Raw genomic sequence first — 18,357 nt, 5'->3', positions numbered from 1 at the left:
AAATATTTTTTTTATACATGTAAGATTTTTTTTTTACTTGAATCAAATTCAGAAAAGCTACTTGTTTCTGAATCATCATTTATTACAGAATATGTTATGTGTATTTGTTTGTCATTTGTATTTTGTCCTACAAACAAATTTTGATTGTTAGTGGTGTTATGTATTTGCAATGGTAGGGAATTTGTAAAACATGTTTTGTTTTTTATGTTTTGGCATTAATTTAGCTCCATAATGGTCTTTTCAGTATTTGTTATGAGTCATGTTCGATTTCCCGAACACACAAGATAACAGTGTGTCGGAAACCTTGCTGTCTTGCTAGTGCATGTTGCTCGATGCGGAGAAAGAAAAACAAACAGCTGACGATTTGAGCCAGAGCCGATAAAAGCAAAGAAAAATTTGACCTGGGATTGAATTTTAAACTAGATGTTAGTGGGTATAAGGGCTAATTTATGCTGAACGTTAGATACGTATGAAAACGGACAGAGCCCTCTGTCCACACTCTGCGGCTATTCCCTTACGGATATGCACAAAGCAGATGCAGTACCACCAGAGATCATTGGGGGCAGTGTAGCCAACAGTTCAAGCGAAATATGATCGTGTTGAAGTTACCTCGCCCGTTTATGACACGTTTGTACTGTAGTTGTCAGAAACTCTCTACTCTGTGCTGCCCTCTAATGGATGTGGTGCTCAATAATTATGATAATGTAAAAGACACATAGGAAGTAGGCAGGCAGTGATGGTGATATGGTTTGAATCAGACTTATCTCTATTCCCACATAAAGACGGCATATATAACCCTTAAGTATGTTTTTTTGACCAGTGGAAAAGGTGTTTACGTTTTTTGATTAAATCAATATGAAATTAAATCTCTTAAACCAGATATGCAAGTAGAGAGCAAGTTCTGAAGTTCTGATACCTCCCACCTCAGTAATACACATCTGTCTTCGTTATTACATCTGTAAACTGTGGTTTATGAGACAAACACACACACACACACAGTCTGAGCCAGGCCAGTGTCTCCGGGGAAATCCCTCCAACCTCAACATGTTTTCAGAGCAGCAGCCGTTAACAACGTGGCTCTGGACAAGTACAGTAGAGTTGTGCTGCCGTTACAGGCTGTACTTGTCCATGTGGCAGCAACAGTGTTTACACTGCACTGACTATATGAGACGTGTTGCAGGCTGCGCCCTGCTTCAGCCGCCGCTGACACACACACACACACCTTCACAGTTTACTGTCACTCTTCCCCAGCAAAGTCTCCCTCTGGAACAAGTGCTCAGTTTAAAGCTCCAGCCTCAACCGCTGTGGGTCAGACTAACGGTCTCTCCAGGAGCTCTCTCAGTCTCTCTCTCCTCCGGACGAGGATGGTGTGATTCCTCATGTGAGGACCACACACTTGAAACTCATAGAGCTCTGATAAGTGTGACCACAGAGGAGTCTTGACTCTGATCAGGACGCTGCCCCATCCACATCACCTCAACCTCATAATAAACATGTCTCACTTCAGGGGGTTTAAAGTTTCAAGTGACTTGAGGGACACAGGTCAGATTGCTGTGACCACGTCTACACCGAGACAGAGACGAGAGACACCAGGACTGGGGGAGGATAATAACCTGGGTGCACAGAGAGAGGAGTGTGTAATCAACTCCGGAACTTACAATAAAGTGTTGTAGTGCGCTGGTGGTGATGATGATGATGTACCTTAGAGGGAAAAGCCAAAGTGGACCAATATGTTCCAGAGTGAAAAGACATACAGTTTAACTTTAGGCTACAAGGAAAAGATGTCCTCACGCACTCAGCAATTTTGACTTTCCTCCTCTTTCTGTCACGTGAGCTGACCGACCTGCAGCATCTGGACCAAATCTGTTGCCTCTCTGCCTTCCAGAGGAAACGGTGCACCACGCCAAAGCTCGCAAATCATGTGGATACGTGGATGCAGGACATGGATGTCTGTCAGCAGACGTGCCAGGATGTTCCTGTGTGGTGTCTGTGTTAGTCCAGAACAGTGTGTGAGGCCTGGAAGGTGCAGGGATGCAATAACCAGAGAATACTGAAGATTTCAGAGTCTCATCTAACTGTCCACAGTCTGTCCTCAAACAATAAAGTAGCAGTCTGTCTACTCTAAACCAGTCTGCCTTGTCTAAAACCAGTAGCTCCTAACATAAAACCAGTCTGTCTTCATGTAAACCAGTCTATCCTTATATAAACCAGTCTGTCCCCCAGTAAAACCAACCGGTTCTTCTCCAAAACCAGTCTGTCCTCACACAAATTACTTTGTCCTCCTTTGAGCCCCATATGTCCTCAAATAAACCAGTCGGTTGCCATACAAACCAGTATGTCCTCCTCTAAAACCAGTCTTTCCTCATATAAACCAATCCATCCCCAGTAAAACCAGTCTGTCCTCCTATAAGACCAGTCTTTCCTCATATAAACCAATCCGTCCCCATTAAAACCAGTCTGTCCTCCTATAAGACCAGTGTCTCCTCCTGTAAAAACCAGTGTGTCCTCCTCTAAGACCAGTCTGTCCCCATTAAAACCAGTATGTCCTTCTATAAGACCAGTGTCTCGTCCTGTAAAACCAGTGTGTCCAACTCTAAGACCAGTCTGTCCTACTCTAAGACCAGTCTTTCCTCATATAAACCAATATGTCCTCATTAAAACTAGCCTGTCCTCCTATAAGACCAGTGTCTCCTCCTGTAAAAACCAGTGTGTCCTCCTCTAAGACCAGTCTGTCCTTCTATACGACCAGTGTCTCGTCCTGTAAAACCAGTGTCTCCTCCTCTAAGACAAGTCTTTCCTCATATAAACCAATCTGTCCCCATTAAAACTAGTCTGTCCTCCTATAAGACCAGTGTGTCTTCATGTAAAACCAGTCTGTCCTCATGTAAAACCAGTCTGTGGGACCATGTGCTACTGGGCTGGCACATCTGGATCTGCCAGGCTGCTGTGAAGTGGAAACACATGAACTCTGAAGTTTCCTGACTCTGTTTTAAAACCAGTGTGCAGAGACAACAGGGATGTTTCATATCTAACGGGGCTATGTTGAAAGGGAGCGGACACAGACAGGCCCGGGAGGGACGAGGGGGACACAGAGGACCGCTGTGAGGAAGAGGAGGAGGAGGAGGAGGAGGAGGAGGACGCCTCGCTGCCGGCGGACCACCGACCCACGGCGGTGATGCGCAGCCCCGCGGGCCCTTGCTGTCCCCGGGTCTTACCTCCACGCTGAACGGCTGCTCCTCTCCGTTCACGGAACATAAAATCCACAGCAGCAGCTGCAAGCACAGCGTCCTCGCACAGCAGCCGTGAACGCGCATCGCCGGAGGAGCCATGGCGGAGCCGCCGCGGACGCGCGCTGCTCCTCGGCTCGCTTTGTGTTTACACTCGCTTCCTCTCGGACGAGACCAACAAGAAAATCCCAGACGTCGAGCAGCGGGACGAGAGGAGCTGGGGGGGGTGGGCTGCTTCCGCCGCGGTTGTCAGGAGGAGGTTGTCCTTCCCCGGGGAGAGATGAGCTGTTAGCGCCTGTCAGCAGCCTCCCGGTCCCGCGGTCCCCGGGTCCGTCCTCCGGTGGCTCGGTCCTCCGGTGCAGCCGCCGTGGTTCCAAGCGGACGAGTCCAGCCCGTTGTCTGCTCCGCGCGGCATAGCTGCCCGTTTTCTATCGTGTTTCCCACCGAGTGCGCATGCGTGAACCGAGCGCCCCATCCCACTGCTCCTCCAGAGGGTCCAGCGCAACCAGTCTGTTTTCATCTAAAACCAGCGTCTCCACATATTAAACCAGTCTGTTTTCATCTAAAACCAGTCTGTCCTCCTTAAAACAGCCTGTTCTCATATAAAACCAGTCTGTTTTTATGTTAAGCCAGTCTGTTTTCATCTAAAACCAGTCTGTCCTCCTTAAAACAGCCTGTTCTCATATAAAACCAGTCTGTTTTTATGTTAAACCAGTCTGTGCTCATATAAAACCAGTCTGTTTTTGTCTAAAACCAGTCTGTCCTCATATAAAACCAGTCTGTTTTTTATCTAAAACCAGTCTGTTTTTTATCTAAAACCAGTCTGTCCTCTTATAAAAACCAGTCTGTTTTAACCTAAAACCAGTCTGTCCACCTTAAAACATTGTGTCCTGAACCAGTCTGTCCTCATATAAAACCTGTCTGTTTTAATCTTAAATCTGTCTGACCTCATGTCAACCCAGTCGGACCTTATCTAAAACCAGTCGGACCTTATATAAACCAGTCTGTCCTCATATAAGACCAGTCTGTCCTTGTGTAAAACCAGTCTATCCTTTTGTAAACCAGTCTGACCTCATATAAAAACCAGTCTGTCCTTCCTAAAATCCACCTTGTCTTCCTAAAACCAGTCCATCACTCCAATAAAACCAGTCTGTCCTTCTTAAAATCCACCTTGTCTTCCTAAAACCAGTCCATCCCTCCAATAAAACCAGTCTATCCTTTTGTAAACCATGCTGTCCTTATATAAACCAGTCTGTCCTCATGAAACCAGTCTGTCCTCATATGAAACCATCTCGTCTTGTTTACTCAGTCCTCGCCTGAATGTAAAAGAAAAATACGTTTTATTCTCTGTCAGCAAATTAATGTAACAGCTGTATTTCCATGTATTTACCAAAATAAAAGCATGAACATCCTCAGGTCACCACGTCCAAATTTGAAACATATTCCCAACACAGCTTCAACATCAGGCTGCAGGTTGTTTTGCTGGTTATTCATATTTATGAATTACAAAGACAGCATTAAGGAAAGTCCCTCATAACTTACAACAAGCAGGATAAAGCACTGCTTCAGGATCAGCTGTCAGTGAGTTAAAAACCCAGGCAGGTTTATGTGCGGATACAGCAGAGGCTTTGTTTTTACACTGACTCTTTGTGGTTGTTTTTGTGTTTTTTGTCTTCTGATACAATGTGAATGTGGGTGTTATTTACTGAATTCATTTTACACATCATTAGGCTCCACCAGAGGGCGATGATAGGCTCAGAGCTCCCTTCAGTAAATGTGGCTGAGTAATCCTGCTGTGGCTCGGCCTCCGGTCAGATGATGACCACTGGGACCGTCACTACTTACTTTAGACAAACTGATGTGGGGCTAATTTTACAGGAACACCTCTCATCAAGTATCTCTACAAACATGGAGCTGACTCTTATCGTGTCATGCAACAGGAAATCTGCAGAATATTACATTCTTCAGTATCAAAAGATTTCGAAATATTTACTGACGTGTCGCCACGGCACACAAAGAAATGTGTGTCTGAGGAAAAAACTGATCTCTTCACATAATAGAAGAGAGCCTGATCAATGATTTTCCACTTAGACTTAAACACCAAGGGATGGAGTTTGTGTGAGTGTGTGTGTGTGTCTGTGTGTGCCTGTGTATGTGTGAATGCAACAGCAATTAGCCCATTGTTGAGATTTCAATTTGCACCCTCTCAACATACACATGCACATACGCTTTGTACAGGTTTGTGCAGTTTTCCCTTTTACCTCCGCCAAAGAGTTTTATGTTTTCGACTGCGTATTGTTCAAACATAGAATGATTACTCCAAAACTACAGGACACAAAACTTGGTGGGGGATGATGCTGTGTGGGCCAGGGAAGAACTCAATAAACTTCTGTGCCAATGCGGATTCAGGATCGACTGAGTAATTACATTCTAGTAAAGACCTTACATTGATTTCCACTTATTGTGAGCAGCCTTACCAAAACCTCAACCCTAACCTTAACCTAACCACACACCTCATCGTACCCCTATCCTCGATCAGGACTTAAAGAAATTATGTTTTGTCTCATTCAGGACCAGGCTTTGGTCCCCATGATGTCTACTTGTCCTGACAAGGTCAGTATTTATGCTGGAAAAGGTCCTGAACAGGCAACAATAACAAGTATACACACATAAACACACAAACACACAAACACACTCCTCACCAACCCGTCTGAAGAACGCTCAGTGATTATTATTGAATCGTGTCATTTCCTGAATGTTAGGTTTAAGAGTTATGTGTTTCCTGTGTTTATGAGAGTTTATGGGAAGTGTTTGTTGCTTGTTAAAATTCAGGACACAGTTTTATTTATCACCACTTTCTCTCATTTTACAGTCATTTCACTTGAAATGCAGATTTATTTAATCTCCCAAAACTAAACCTTTTCCATTAACTGCATCTTATTTGACAACACAGCTGAAACAGCATCAGTGGCACAGAAGTCATGTCCCTGAGTCTTTGTCCTCCGGACTGAATTCATTTTACTGATCTGTGATCAACGTGTGAAAGTTTCTCTTCCTCTCTTTGTTCTCCTCGCGCTCATTTAGAAGTTTGTTGGCCGCTGAAATCATTTTCTCATCCTGGCTTCCTCTCTCTCTTTTTCCAGTTCCCGCTTCCTCTCCTCCTCCTCTTAAAGATTTCCTCTCTCAATCGATAATCCTGAATAGCCTTTCTGAAGCGTTCTGGCCCTTTCCAACTGGTCCTCCCACCAGTGCAGATTTTTTTGCCAGGATCGTCAAAGCTTCCCTTTCCAAACATGACTGTCTTATAAGTGCTGCATCTGCTCCCAGTCAGACCTCCTGGACCTCTTGGCAGCACGAATCCAAAGCCTCCCATCCATCTGCCTTTTTTTCTCTGAGTAATAAAGAAAAGATTAGATGTTTGTATTATTTAAGGCTAGTTTATTTTGGAAGATTTGCCTGGGATTTTCCTTCCCTTCTCAGGGAGTAATACTTCATGTCAAAGTATGTGTAACTGTTCATACTCCTCCTGAGGTTGGATGGGGTCATCACATTCACGTTCTCAGCCCAGATGAAGCTCCAGTGTCGGGCTGGAAGCGCAGCGAGGAGCCGCCCTCTCAGATTGATTATAGGTCTCAGATTGATGTGTTATCCTGTGACCTGCCACAGTCGACTAAAGGAAAATCCACTCTGCTCCAGTCCTTTTTCACAGTTGGACCACTTGCTTGTGTTTTTCACTCTGACAACGTTCTTTTCTTTCACATGGAAATTCTTCCAAACCTTGAACTGTTTGCTGATGTAAGCAATTACTTTTTGATCATTTCATGCAGGCTCTGTGTTCATTTTACAACATTTTACATGAAGATATTTACATTTAAAGAGTTTCTTGAGCCGCCTTTCGATCACAGGAACTTTTCTGCAGAACTAGGAACCATTGCAGAAGTTCATCCCCGTTCCACTTGCTGTGGCATTTGATTTCACTCGACAATTTAAAAACCTGAAGTGGCAAACCAACTGTTACCGGTTTCGAGTTTAAAGGTGTGAGCATTGTGAAACTATGAAAACATACGACCAATGGAGTGACATGGAAGTCCAGGCTGGGTTTAGTATTTTCATTGAGCACAACATCCAGCGCAAACTGGAATCACAAAATTATAAACCTGTGTCTATGATCTCGAGCAACCTGAGCGAGCTGCACATCCACCGGGAACCAGTGCTGGGAACAGCTAAAGAAAAGTACCTAAGACTACAAAAAATACAAGACAACAACAACATCAGTGGTTCTGCCCGACGGACCAGTAAGTTCGGTTGCAAGACTGACTCCTCATTTTTTGGAGGATTTATGGAGTCTGTATTTCAAGTCTGCCAGTAGACATTTATTCTTTCAGTTCAATAAAACATGAAAAGTGTTGGCCCAGTGTCTCTCAGCTTGTGTTATATCCTTTCTCGCTGCCAGTCGTTGCAGCAAGTTCCCACATGTGAAGTCATTTCACCAAGCAGAGCATGGCACCGCATGTGCGCTGAGGTAAAACCCTTTCATTTTTGCCATTTTGAGTCATGACTTGGCTCGGCTCTCTCTCGGAAATAAGTGATGCAGGAAACCAGCACATCTGGGTCTCTGGCTCCGTCAGTCATGTGACTAAACCTCCCTTCCATGAAGTTTTAACCTGAAGCAAAAAGCTGATCTCTATCAACCCCAGCGTCAGTGTATGAGTCGGGCACCGGCATGTATGAGATCTGCATTCAGAAAAACAGCAGAAATAGGTCTGCTGCGAACAAACATTAACATTAACAAAATGAGCTTAGTGGTGCAGGATTTAAAAACAAGCAGATTCACTGGGTTTCTGTATCCAGGACAGAGAGAGAAACATAAAGGTACCAAAAACCAACCACAACTGATTGACTTACAGGCTATTGCCTAATAAGAACAGAAATATATAAAAAGACAAGAATATGTTCAAACATTAATAACAACTTGAGTTCTTGGTCTGAGATGGGACACAAATTTAATGTTGATATACGGTGTTGGCACTGGATGTAAATCTGCAAAATAGTGCAATATGGAGAGAATTCTTGGGCCAATATGAGTTGTTTCTCTTGTTGTGAAGTCTCCTGAGCGCAGCACATCCTGCTGCATTCTTCATATGTGAAAGGCAAACTCCAGACAGAGTCTGAACAACATTTTCCAGACTTATTGTGGAGTTTATGTCTGAGAACAGCAATAGTGCTGTTTTTCTCTTGCTGCTTTTTGTCCCAATTATTTATTTACCTTTAATGATTTGTACACCAGACAGACAACGAGAGTGCACTGAGGTCGAATGAGAAAACAGAGGGGTACAATAGTATATCATCGGCATTAAAATGTTTATTGACCTATTGATTATTTTCCAGCGTCAGCATATTTCATGAAAATAAACTGGTCTTCAGCTACATGAGCACTGGCTGACAAAAAACTGTCTCTTAAATTAAGATTGAGACCAAACACGCAGGTGGTCAGAGTGACTCCCCCACTCCTTGAGTCTGTCTATTCAAACGTTGTGGTCGATCATTTCCAGTCGTCATTGGTGCTGTCAGAAAATAAAAACCTGCTCTGCCAGCTGTTGTCAACAAGCCTCAAAAACCTGTTACACCATGAAAACTCCAGAGTGTGAAATGAACTGTGTAAGATCCTGGATCTGTCCGACACTGTCAGCTGCTGTCAAGATGCTCGCCCCTGCAAATCAGCTGAAATCTACCAACAACCCCAAAACTCACATCTGCTCAGATGCAACGAAGCTGAAGCATTGGTGGGGGCTGAATTAAACGACCAATAAATTACATTTGCAGTTTACATTCAATTTCTACTGTATATTTTTATATACTATTTTAACTCGATTCGAGGGTAACATCGTGCATGGTTCAAAAGCAACAAACAAGCACCTCTGCAGCTCAGTGATTAACAAGTTATGGATCTTTATCCGTCCTACCACTCATTTACTGCCTCTTATCCAGAGTAGGGTCATTGCTGCTACATGTCAACCAAAGTAGGAGAGATTCTCATCATGGCCTCTCCCCACCAAAGTTTTCCAGCTCCTCCTGGAGGATCCTGAGAGTTTCTTAATTCAAAAGACATATTTAAGTGTTCTCACAACCCTGTTCTGGATGATCTCATTCTTTCCATACTCATAGGTCCAATGTGATGCCATTCTTTCTTACTGCATTTATTTAGCACCTCTCTCGTCTTTTTAACCACTCAAAGCAGTTAATTCATCCATTCACACACATACACTTGGGAGGAAAACTAGTGATTCAGTGTCTTACATCTTACAGACTAAATGAGCCGGGGTTTGAACCACTAACCTTCTGGTTCGTGAACAACCAACTCAAGTCTCCCCTCAAACCACAGACTAGTGAGACGTCTAACTTTTTCCTGGCTGTGCCATAGAATCCTCCCGTCAGCTCAAGCGACTGGATGTGACATGATATTAACTGTACCGATATTGGATCGGTATCAGTCCTTTCATCTAACTCTAAAGATTTCCCAGGATATTCAAACTGTTTCTTGGAGCTTTCTGGGAGTTGGTCTTCCTTTTCAGAAAGAAGCACAGACACTGTGTCTCCACACAAACTGCAAACTCTTTATATTTGTCATTAAGTGCACGAGATGGGACGTGGCCAGGTGTCTCCCACTGAAGTTATTAGCAGCATCACTCTGCCTTATTCCCACTAGCACAAGTTTGAAGAAGAATCTGTTTGCCACACAGAGCCACAGAGGGGGGGGGGGGGGGGGCCTACTTCCGGCGAGGATCAGTTTCAGGTTTTTGGCCGGTGGGTGGCTGCATGCTCCGAATGTTTATCCCGTACAGGAAGGGTGGGAGCATTTTAAGGGAGAGCTGCTGTAACCACAAGCAATCACAGGGGAAAATCTCCCCCAAAGCTGTCCACGTGTGTGTGTGTGTGTGTGTGTGTGTGTGTGTGTGTGTGTGTGTGTGTGTGCGTGTGTGTGTGTGTGTGTCGTGAATCAGCTTCCTTTGCTTTGACTTTGAAGCTTACAGTTTCTGGTCTTATCAGATTTATGGGGAGCTGCTGCAGTTGCTGTGACATTGCAGTGACCGTGCAGAAAGTAGAGTCAGTGTAATATTGTGTGTTGGTGGATCAACTACAACTTTAAATCTGATAACTGGTTTTACCGTTGTGGCGGATAAGTGAATGGTGATAGCAATAGATAGATGTATACAGGTCATAGATACAGTACATGTGCATATAGAGTATAATCAATGCTAATATCACATTTCTAACTGATTTTTAAAAAAAGTTATATATTTGTGGGTTGGACATGGCTCATAACATTACCCACTGTTCGACTTTGACCTTGCAGGGGCAATTAATACGTCGACTGTTTGGAAGTCGCTAAGTCAGGACAGTGGTAATGTAGGACTGCTCTTGAGTGGAAATCTGGAGATCTGTCCATGATCCTGCGCCTGAGACAGCTGGCTGTGCCACAGGTTCTTAACTAAGAAAGATGCTGACAGCTCATTCACGCTTTCACCACCAGTTTTTTAAACTATTGTATCACTTTGTACTAGAATAAAGTTGACAAGAAAACGAAATCTAATACAAAATACAGCAGCCACAATCCAAATGCTGAATTTGATATCAATCATGTCTCCCCTCTGCAGGAAATTCTGCAATGACTTTCTGTATCTTGATTTTAAAGTTCTTGTACTTGTCTGCAAATATTTAAATTACCTCACTCCTCCCTACATCAGAGATCTTCCTTCACTTTATATTTTCAGCCAGATCACCAAAATGTTCCATCTGTGGACTATAAAAGTGCAACGGAGGCCTCCTTCCGTTTTAATGCCTCTAAACTGAGGAGCACTCTGCCTCTGGATATCCAACGCCGAGCTCCATCAGTATTTAAAAAAACAAACTAGAGGCCTGTTTTGTTTTAATTCGGCTTTTACTATCGGGAAATGTTACAGCCTCAGTCTTTATGTTTTAATCAGTGGTTTTCATAATTATTTCCATCCTTTCTTTTATTGTGTTGACTTTTATTTATATGCTTTTATTGACCTATCCTGCTAAGCGAAGAACTCGGGGCTACATATTTGTTTATACATAAAGTTGGGTTGAGTTCTGGAGCGTGTGACTGAGGTCGGTGGTCTCTGATCAACAGCTCACGACGTGAATGCCACGGCCGAGGGGAGCGCTGTTGTTTGTATTCAGGGAGGCAGCGGCTCAGGTTGTGAGAAATCCATCAGAAGTGTGTCCACGATAAGAAGATGTATTCATTTGAAAGGTCAGACTTGTCTGAAACAGACAGCTGGAGATGTTTGCCGATATTACATTATCTGTGTATTGAACCTTTTGAAGGTGTGGGGAACAAACAATCAACAGACAGGCAGCTGCATGCAAATGGAGGCCTGAGGTTTTCCATTGTCGTTTTATTTGTTTCTTTTTTATGGAACAGAAATATATGAGGGGTGAAAACCGAGAAGGTCGACACATGCAGATAATCAGAGTTAATGTCTGTTTGTGGAGGAGAAGTTGTAACTACAATCCTCAGCTGCAATTTTTGACTTTGCCATCACACTGTTAATCCTGCACATGCAAACCTGCTTCATAATTATCCAGTGATTGGACATGCAGCATGCCTATAGCTTCAATCAATGGCACTGTAATCAATGATTAATAACCATCCAGACGTTTGGACCGCCACAAACTGAATTTTTGGTCGGGCAACAGGGGAGACGTTACAGGTGGGGATATCAGAATCTCTCTGCTGGTGCCACAGAACCACATGAGTGCCAGAGCGGGGGATTAATGAGAGGTCAGAGGTCAGAAAGGGTCACATGTTCACAATCATCTCAACATGGACTCATGTGGAGATAGTTAGCTCCAAGGAGGTCCTCTGCATTTGTTTGTTTGTTTGTCTGTTACTCACATATGTTACTCAGCATGCAACAGCTATTAGACTGATTACCATGAAACTTAGTGGAAGGCTGCAGTAATGGTTAGGGGAGAACACAATTAATTCAGGTTCAAATGAGTTTTTCCCCTTTAATTAACATTGCGAGATTGGGTTTTTTTCATAAAATATTTTATTTTGCAGAGAATTTCGTGTGAATCGTGATGAAAAAAAATCATATTTAGTGGATTGGTATCGATGTCGGGTCTGTTTGTCCACATCCAAATGAAAATCTAGATCGAGTGGCTTATAATGTGGTTCTATAGGAGAATGTTTTGGCTGCCACTGCATGGTAACAAGATTCAATATGTTTATTGTCATTGCGGAAGCAAATCAAAATTCTGAAAGTGTCATGCTCAAATAAAATTGTGCCTGCCAAAAAGATTTACAAAGGAAAATGTAAAAATATAATCAAACGTAAACCAATGAAGTTTAAATAAATGTCATCAGAAAAATACAAGTATATTATGTATACTTGTATACCATCTCTGCAGCTTCTTTGATTGAGATCACGCTGTCATCTGCTTTCAGCGTTACTCATTCTCAGAAATGGGACTAGTCCCTCCCACTGCAATCTGTCTCTGTTACAGAGTTGACATTGGAGAGGGACTCTGGTCACTTTGCACACCTCTCTCTCCCTCCATCCCTCTCTCTCCTCTCACCCGTCACTCGGTGTCCAGATGGAGCCGTCGCAGGCAGACGGGGATTTAGCTGTGCGCTGGACGTTTTGCAGAAAAAAATTAGCTACAGGGTAAAAAGAGGAAAGAAATATCAATGAACACCATCGGCTGTAATCTGTCTCCAGTGGAGTGAGCAGACAGGCACAGGCCTGACCTCCGCAGCTGATATTCATGTACACTATGTGTTTATCATACGTGTTAACACTGCAGAGTCAGTGCAAAGAGGTTTATTTTACTAACTTCATCATCGACAGGTTTTCTCTTTAGTGATCTGAGTTTTATCGGATCTGTTTAAATATTTTTGTTCAGGGTAACATTTAATTTGAAAGATGCTATAGTTTCACAGAAATACAGAATGAATGAAAGCTGGGAATATTTTATCAAAATAATTTAACACTTTCTATGGAGAAATATAATTTTGCGTGTTAGTAAATAAGGAGGTTTCATGTTTTATTACACTGTGGTTAACGTAGTATATTATAGTCTGCATCATGTTCCCATCATATGTTCAAGAGGCTAGATGTTGTCCTTACTTACTATTGCGTGATTCAGTTAATATGAGATTTATTGTTCGTACAAACAAGCTTCTTCAGCTGCTTTCAAACATGCACCGTAATCTGGATGTTTTCCTGAAACTTTCCTGAGGAGCTGAATGTGAGAACGTAAAATTGCTCCTGACATTTTCCAAACCTTTTTTCTGCCAGCCTCCATGAAAAATGTATGGAAAATGTCAGAGTGACAGACGCAAAACTGAACTAACGAAAAGAATACCAATATCAGGATGAAAAAGATGTGTCATACGCATAGAAGATGCTTATGAAGATGTCAACTTGGAAAAACAATGAAATTCAAGAGCTTTTGGTAATAAGAGCTGAACCTGGGGTTGATGTGCTGTACACAAGGGATTTCTACAGTGGATTGTATACATCATGATCTGCCTTTTGCCTGCTCTACCCAGACGCTCCCTCTTGCTTACTTGTTTCCTCTTGTTGTGAAAATGTCTGACCTGCATATCTTTGACTCCTCGACCCAGTCTCACGGATTGGAGGAGTCTGTGGAGGATGCGGCTGCTGTGCAGATGAGATGTGCTCCAGCATGTTGTCCAGAGTGAAAACAACACAGGGAATCCCATCAGGGAGGACGCTGGGAGCTTGTTCTGAAACACAGGTCATTTTCAAGACAACCCCCTCCCCTCCTTCCTCACACAGTGCACAAACATCAGCCGCACCTCTCAGACTCCTGTGGGGGAACAGTCTTACAGCCTCTTCTCACTCAACAACATGCTGCCTTAGAGCAAGGCCAGACATCTGTCCTCCAAAGAGCACAGCTCAGCCTGCACCTGGGCGGATGGAGAGGTGCCTCGGGACCTCCTGAACATTTCTCCTGGAATAAATGTTTCATCAAGAGAAATAATGGAAAAACTGGAGGAGGTGATAAATACATGTATAATGAAAGCGGGGCAAGAATCATATAAAACATATTTGGATGTTTATAATTCTAATATGACAGAGTATTGGGACAATACTGAGGGGAAGAAATTAAATTTCGATCATAATAATAGAATAATGTCATAATACAAGACTAAAATCAAAATTGACAAGAATGTTCTTGGCTTGAGTTCTGCCCTGTTTTATTTCCTGTAATCAACACCCGTCTGGAGGAAGACTTGTCTTACTGGAAATGTCAGATATTAATCAAGTGGCAAAACCTGTGAGATATTTATGTAATTTATAAGAAAATATTTCAGACATTTGAAACCGTCAGTAATCTGAACCACTGAGAGATTTGAGATTGAGGTAATAATGTATGGATCTTGATTTAAAAGATAACATGTACTGAGGGGAGAGATTTCCATGGTTGTGTGAAATTTGGTGCAGATCCAAATAAAAATCCTGTGCTTGCATCGGGTGTTGGGTTCAGCTGCTGTGGTAAAAGGGCAAATCCACAAGTGTGTTATCACTTTCTTTAACATTGCAACATAGGGGGCTTAGCAGAGGTACACTCTGTGCCATGGTAGATCCTCCTGAGACCTGGACTTTCTGAAGAACCACGAAGACAAAGGATAGCTACTGATCGTCGTCAGCCATCACAACAAAGGAGTCCTACACCTTAGTGAGAGATGTGCTGATGGATTTTTACAACCACATTACCACACTTTGTGATTTGCCTCCTTGAGTGGACGATTGCGAATTAGCTTTATATCTTCAAGACGTCAGAAGAACTCTCCCCCAAAAAAATCTCAAGTTAAACGTTAGATCCAACGAAGCAGCAGTGAAAGCTGTTATGTAGTGTTCAATTGAAAATTTTATTTCTTTAAGTGAGAGCTGAAAGTCATCCAAAGTTTCTTTTCGGACAAATATAAAAAGCATCGTAAAACAACAGGTTGCTCTTCAGTGATTTTTTTTTATTTATCTCCCCTTTAGGCAAACAGTTTGAGCACTCCCCGAAAGCCTGCTGCTTGTGCATCACTGAATTGGGGGAAACTTTTACGATGACAGTGCACCTACGAGAGCAATAATAATAAACCTAATCTTAATACGCAGAGAGGAGTTATGGAGCCACCATTATGAAAAGACATTAACCTCGTATAGTTTGTGTCGCTGGCTACAGGCAGGAAGGCAGGAGGAGGAAGAAAAGCACCTAATCATCATCAATAAAAACCCTAACACACTGCTGCTTGTGTGGCGCTGCCCGTTATGGGAGGACACAGGGATTTTATAGAGTCAGAGAACACTGTGGCATAAAAATCAAGCTGCTGCATTCAGGGACTTGCTTTTTATTGTCCAAACCCAGGAAAACCTTGAACAATCGGACACACTGAGGAGGCTGTGGGTGTTATCAGGCCCAGACACTCTGCTGGAGACTGTCAGATGCAGTCCCATCTTCCTCTAACCCCCCTGCAAGCCCCACAGTGTCCTGGATACTTTCACCAGGCCCGCGGTGCACTTACAGGAGGAAGTAATTGAGGAGAATTTGATTCGACAAACGTGGCATTCACCGGGTGGGGGACCGCTCCTGTGTGTCTCAGCGGGAGGAACGCTGTGTGCACCTCCGCTGAGAGTGTGAATGTCTCAGTATTTGTTTCGTCGAGGGGTCTTCACTGCAGCTGCATCGCCATTACGAGGCAAACTCTAACTATGCTCAATCGTATGTGAGTCTCAAGGCCAGTTCGTCAAGGACGAGTGGTCTATAAATCTAAGTAAGGGTCAGGGGAGGGTGGTTAGCATGTATCAACCCTGACCTGATTTTTGCTTCATCCATACTACTACGTTTTAATTTGAAAGAAGCATTGCAGCATCTTCATATGAGGAAGGCATCACCAGGTTGTCAGGAAAATGTCTAAAAGACTCATGGTGGGACATGACATATAAATTCAGTTGCGGAAATCACATGGTTTTGTTCACAGGACATCGAAACCTTTTGGCCCTCATCACCAAAAGCTCTTGCATCTCATGTCTTCTTAACTTTGACTTCAGTGCACGTCTGAAAGCAGTTTAACAGTAAGTCGAGTGCATACCTCCACCAGGACTCATGCCCTATCTCACCATGTTAAAGAAAGTGAGAAAATAAATGGATCCACTCCAAAATGTTACGGTCGTGCCCATTCCCTCCACAAAATGTCATGGAAATGGATTCAGTATTTTTGTTGTTATTCTGCTGGGAGACAGGCAAACATACAAATGGACAAGGGCGTACACATAACCTTTTTGGTGAAGGTGAATAGTCTTCCTCACAGCACCTGCAGCTGTTGTGAAAGTACCATCACGCCTTAATCTATGCCATTAGGATCCTCTCACACATTTAGAGAGATTAATTTTACCCATCACAGTATCACCCCGGATGAACTTGCTCCTCCAAGTCTACCTTTGACTTACACTGAATATTTAATGCTCAGTGAGGCTGGTTGTATAAAAGCACATTAGGTTTGGAAGTAGTTATCTGCCTCTTTAGCTTGAATGTGTCCCTTTTTTCCTCCGCTGTCTTAAAGGTTCCTGTTTTATCCATCTGGTGCTGCAGTCTGGTGAGAGAGACGGAGGAGAATCATGCTTACGACCAGGTGGGAGAGCGAACTCTGTCCTCTGCACGAGGCATCTCAGCCTGTCCACTGATCAGAAAGAGAACATTTGTCCCAGATGGTTTTGGCTCAGTAGCAGGTTTAGGTGGACACCAATATTCTGATATTAAGACAAGAGTGTGAATAAGACACTGCCGTATAAACAGCATTTTCTGATTAACTTTATATGGATAAGGCCAAACTCTGGAATTAGCAACAATTGGAGCATTGAAGTGTCCCAATATGTCGACTGGTAAACATCTTCAATCGCAATATAACGGCCTATTGGAGTTGTCACACTACTTTGCGACGTTGACATAGATTTACCAATGCTTGATGAGCAAACAAGACTGCTGGTGCAACAAAGAAGTCACATATTTTTGGGGTGTGTTTGAGGGAAATGCATATAATGGAATTTTTGGATGGATCCAATTGGCAATATTTTTTCACAGGCACAAACATCTGGCTTTTAGGGAACGTATTATTGATATGATTCATAATCAGTCTATGGTCTATAAGATGTAAACAGGAATATGAATGTAATCTTCTAGCATTTAGCAATTAATTTTAACATAATCGGAGTAGTGTCCTATTCAATGGTCAAATTATTGGTGTCGATGTCAAGATCTTACATCTGTGCTTGATATATATGGGGCAACATGTGTCTGATTATATCAGACACAAGTTTCTTTTTGTCAGGAAATATCTTCTCACTGTTCTTTCTTGGCTTACATGCAGCGATTGAGTGGGATTCGTCTTTCAGCTGCTTTCTATATGTTCCCCCACAAATATGCATGTGACTTGGATCAGTCTGCACATTCTGGAAGGGGCAGCTTCCACAAATCTGTCCAAGGTTTTCCAATTCCATGTGTGCATAGCCAAAGTCAAAACACAGATGTGCTGAGTCCTACATGAAACTCTTTCTTTGCAATGGAACTGATTATTTTTTGTTTAGTTCTACTTTGATTTTGTTTATTTGCTCTAATAAAAGGATTAACCATTTATACAATTTGATCACTTATACTAGTTAGTGTTTGATGATATGTTGCCTGGATGCAGGTGGAAGACAGATGAAAACACTGTCTTTTTATTCTATTCAGGAACATCTGGGACTCATATCAGCTGTACGTCCTTTGTTTCAGCCCAAGTGTTATTAACTTTAGAACCATTTGACAGTAAAATACTTTACCATCCTAAGTAAAGTGGATACTCTTCCACTTAAATACTTAAAAACAAATACTTTTATTCAAATAAGTGAAAATGTACTTTTGTTCTGTGATACAAAGGAGAATTAATTAAGTTTCAGTTGAATTTTTTTAAGTGATTATAGGCCTCATCTTTGAGAATGAATTTTATGAAAGATCTGCATGTAAACAAAAAGGCAAGCCCCTTGCAAGGGAAATCTTTGTAAGTAAACAAACTAACGTACAAAAACATGGCTGTGAGGTG

At 42.6% G+C, this 18,357-nt stretch overlaps 1 protein-coding gene across 1 annotated transcript in view; it reads right to left on the bottom strand.

Annotated features, from left to right (window-relative positions):
* The window catches only part of LOC133026806 (matrix metalloproteinase-16-like), a 63,970-nt gene extending 60,584 nt beyond the window's left edge, over nt 1-3,386 (bottom strand). Inside the window, exon 1 of the mRNA XM_061093774.1 lies at nt 3,216-3,386. Within this exon, the coding sequence (XP_060949757.1) occupies nt 3,216-3,329 (114 nt within the window). The 5' untranslated portion in view covers nt 3,330-3,386. The remainder of the gene's footprint in view (nt 1-3,215) is intronic.
* Nucleotides 3,387-18,357: the final 14,971 nt, after the last annotated feature.

This window comes from Limanda limanda, chromosome 20 (genome assembly GCF_963576545.1).
Source record: "Limanda limanda chromosome 20, fLimLim1.1, whole genome shotgun sequence".
NCBI lineage: Eukaryota > Metazoa > Chordata > Actinopteri > Pleuronectiformes > Pleuronectidae > Limanda > Limanda limanda.
The sequence above is the reverse complement of the archived record's forward strand: the minus strand, read 5'-3'. Positions and strand labels throughout refer to the sequence as shown.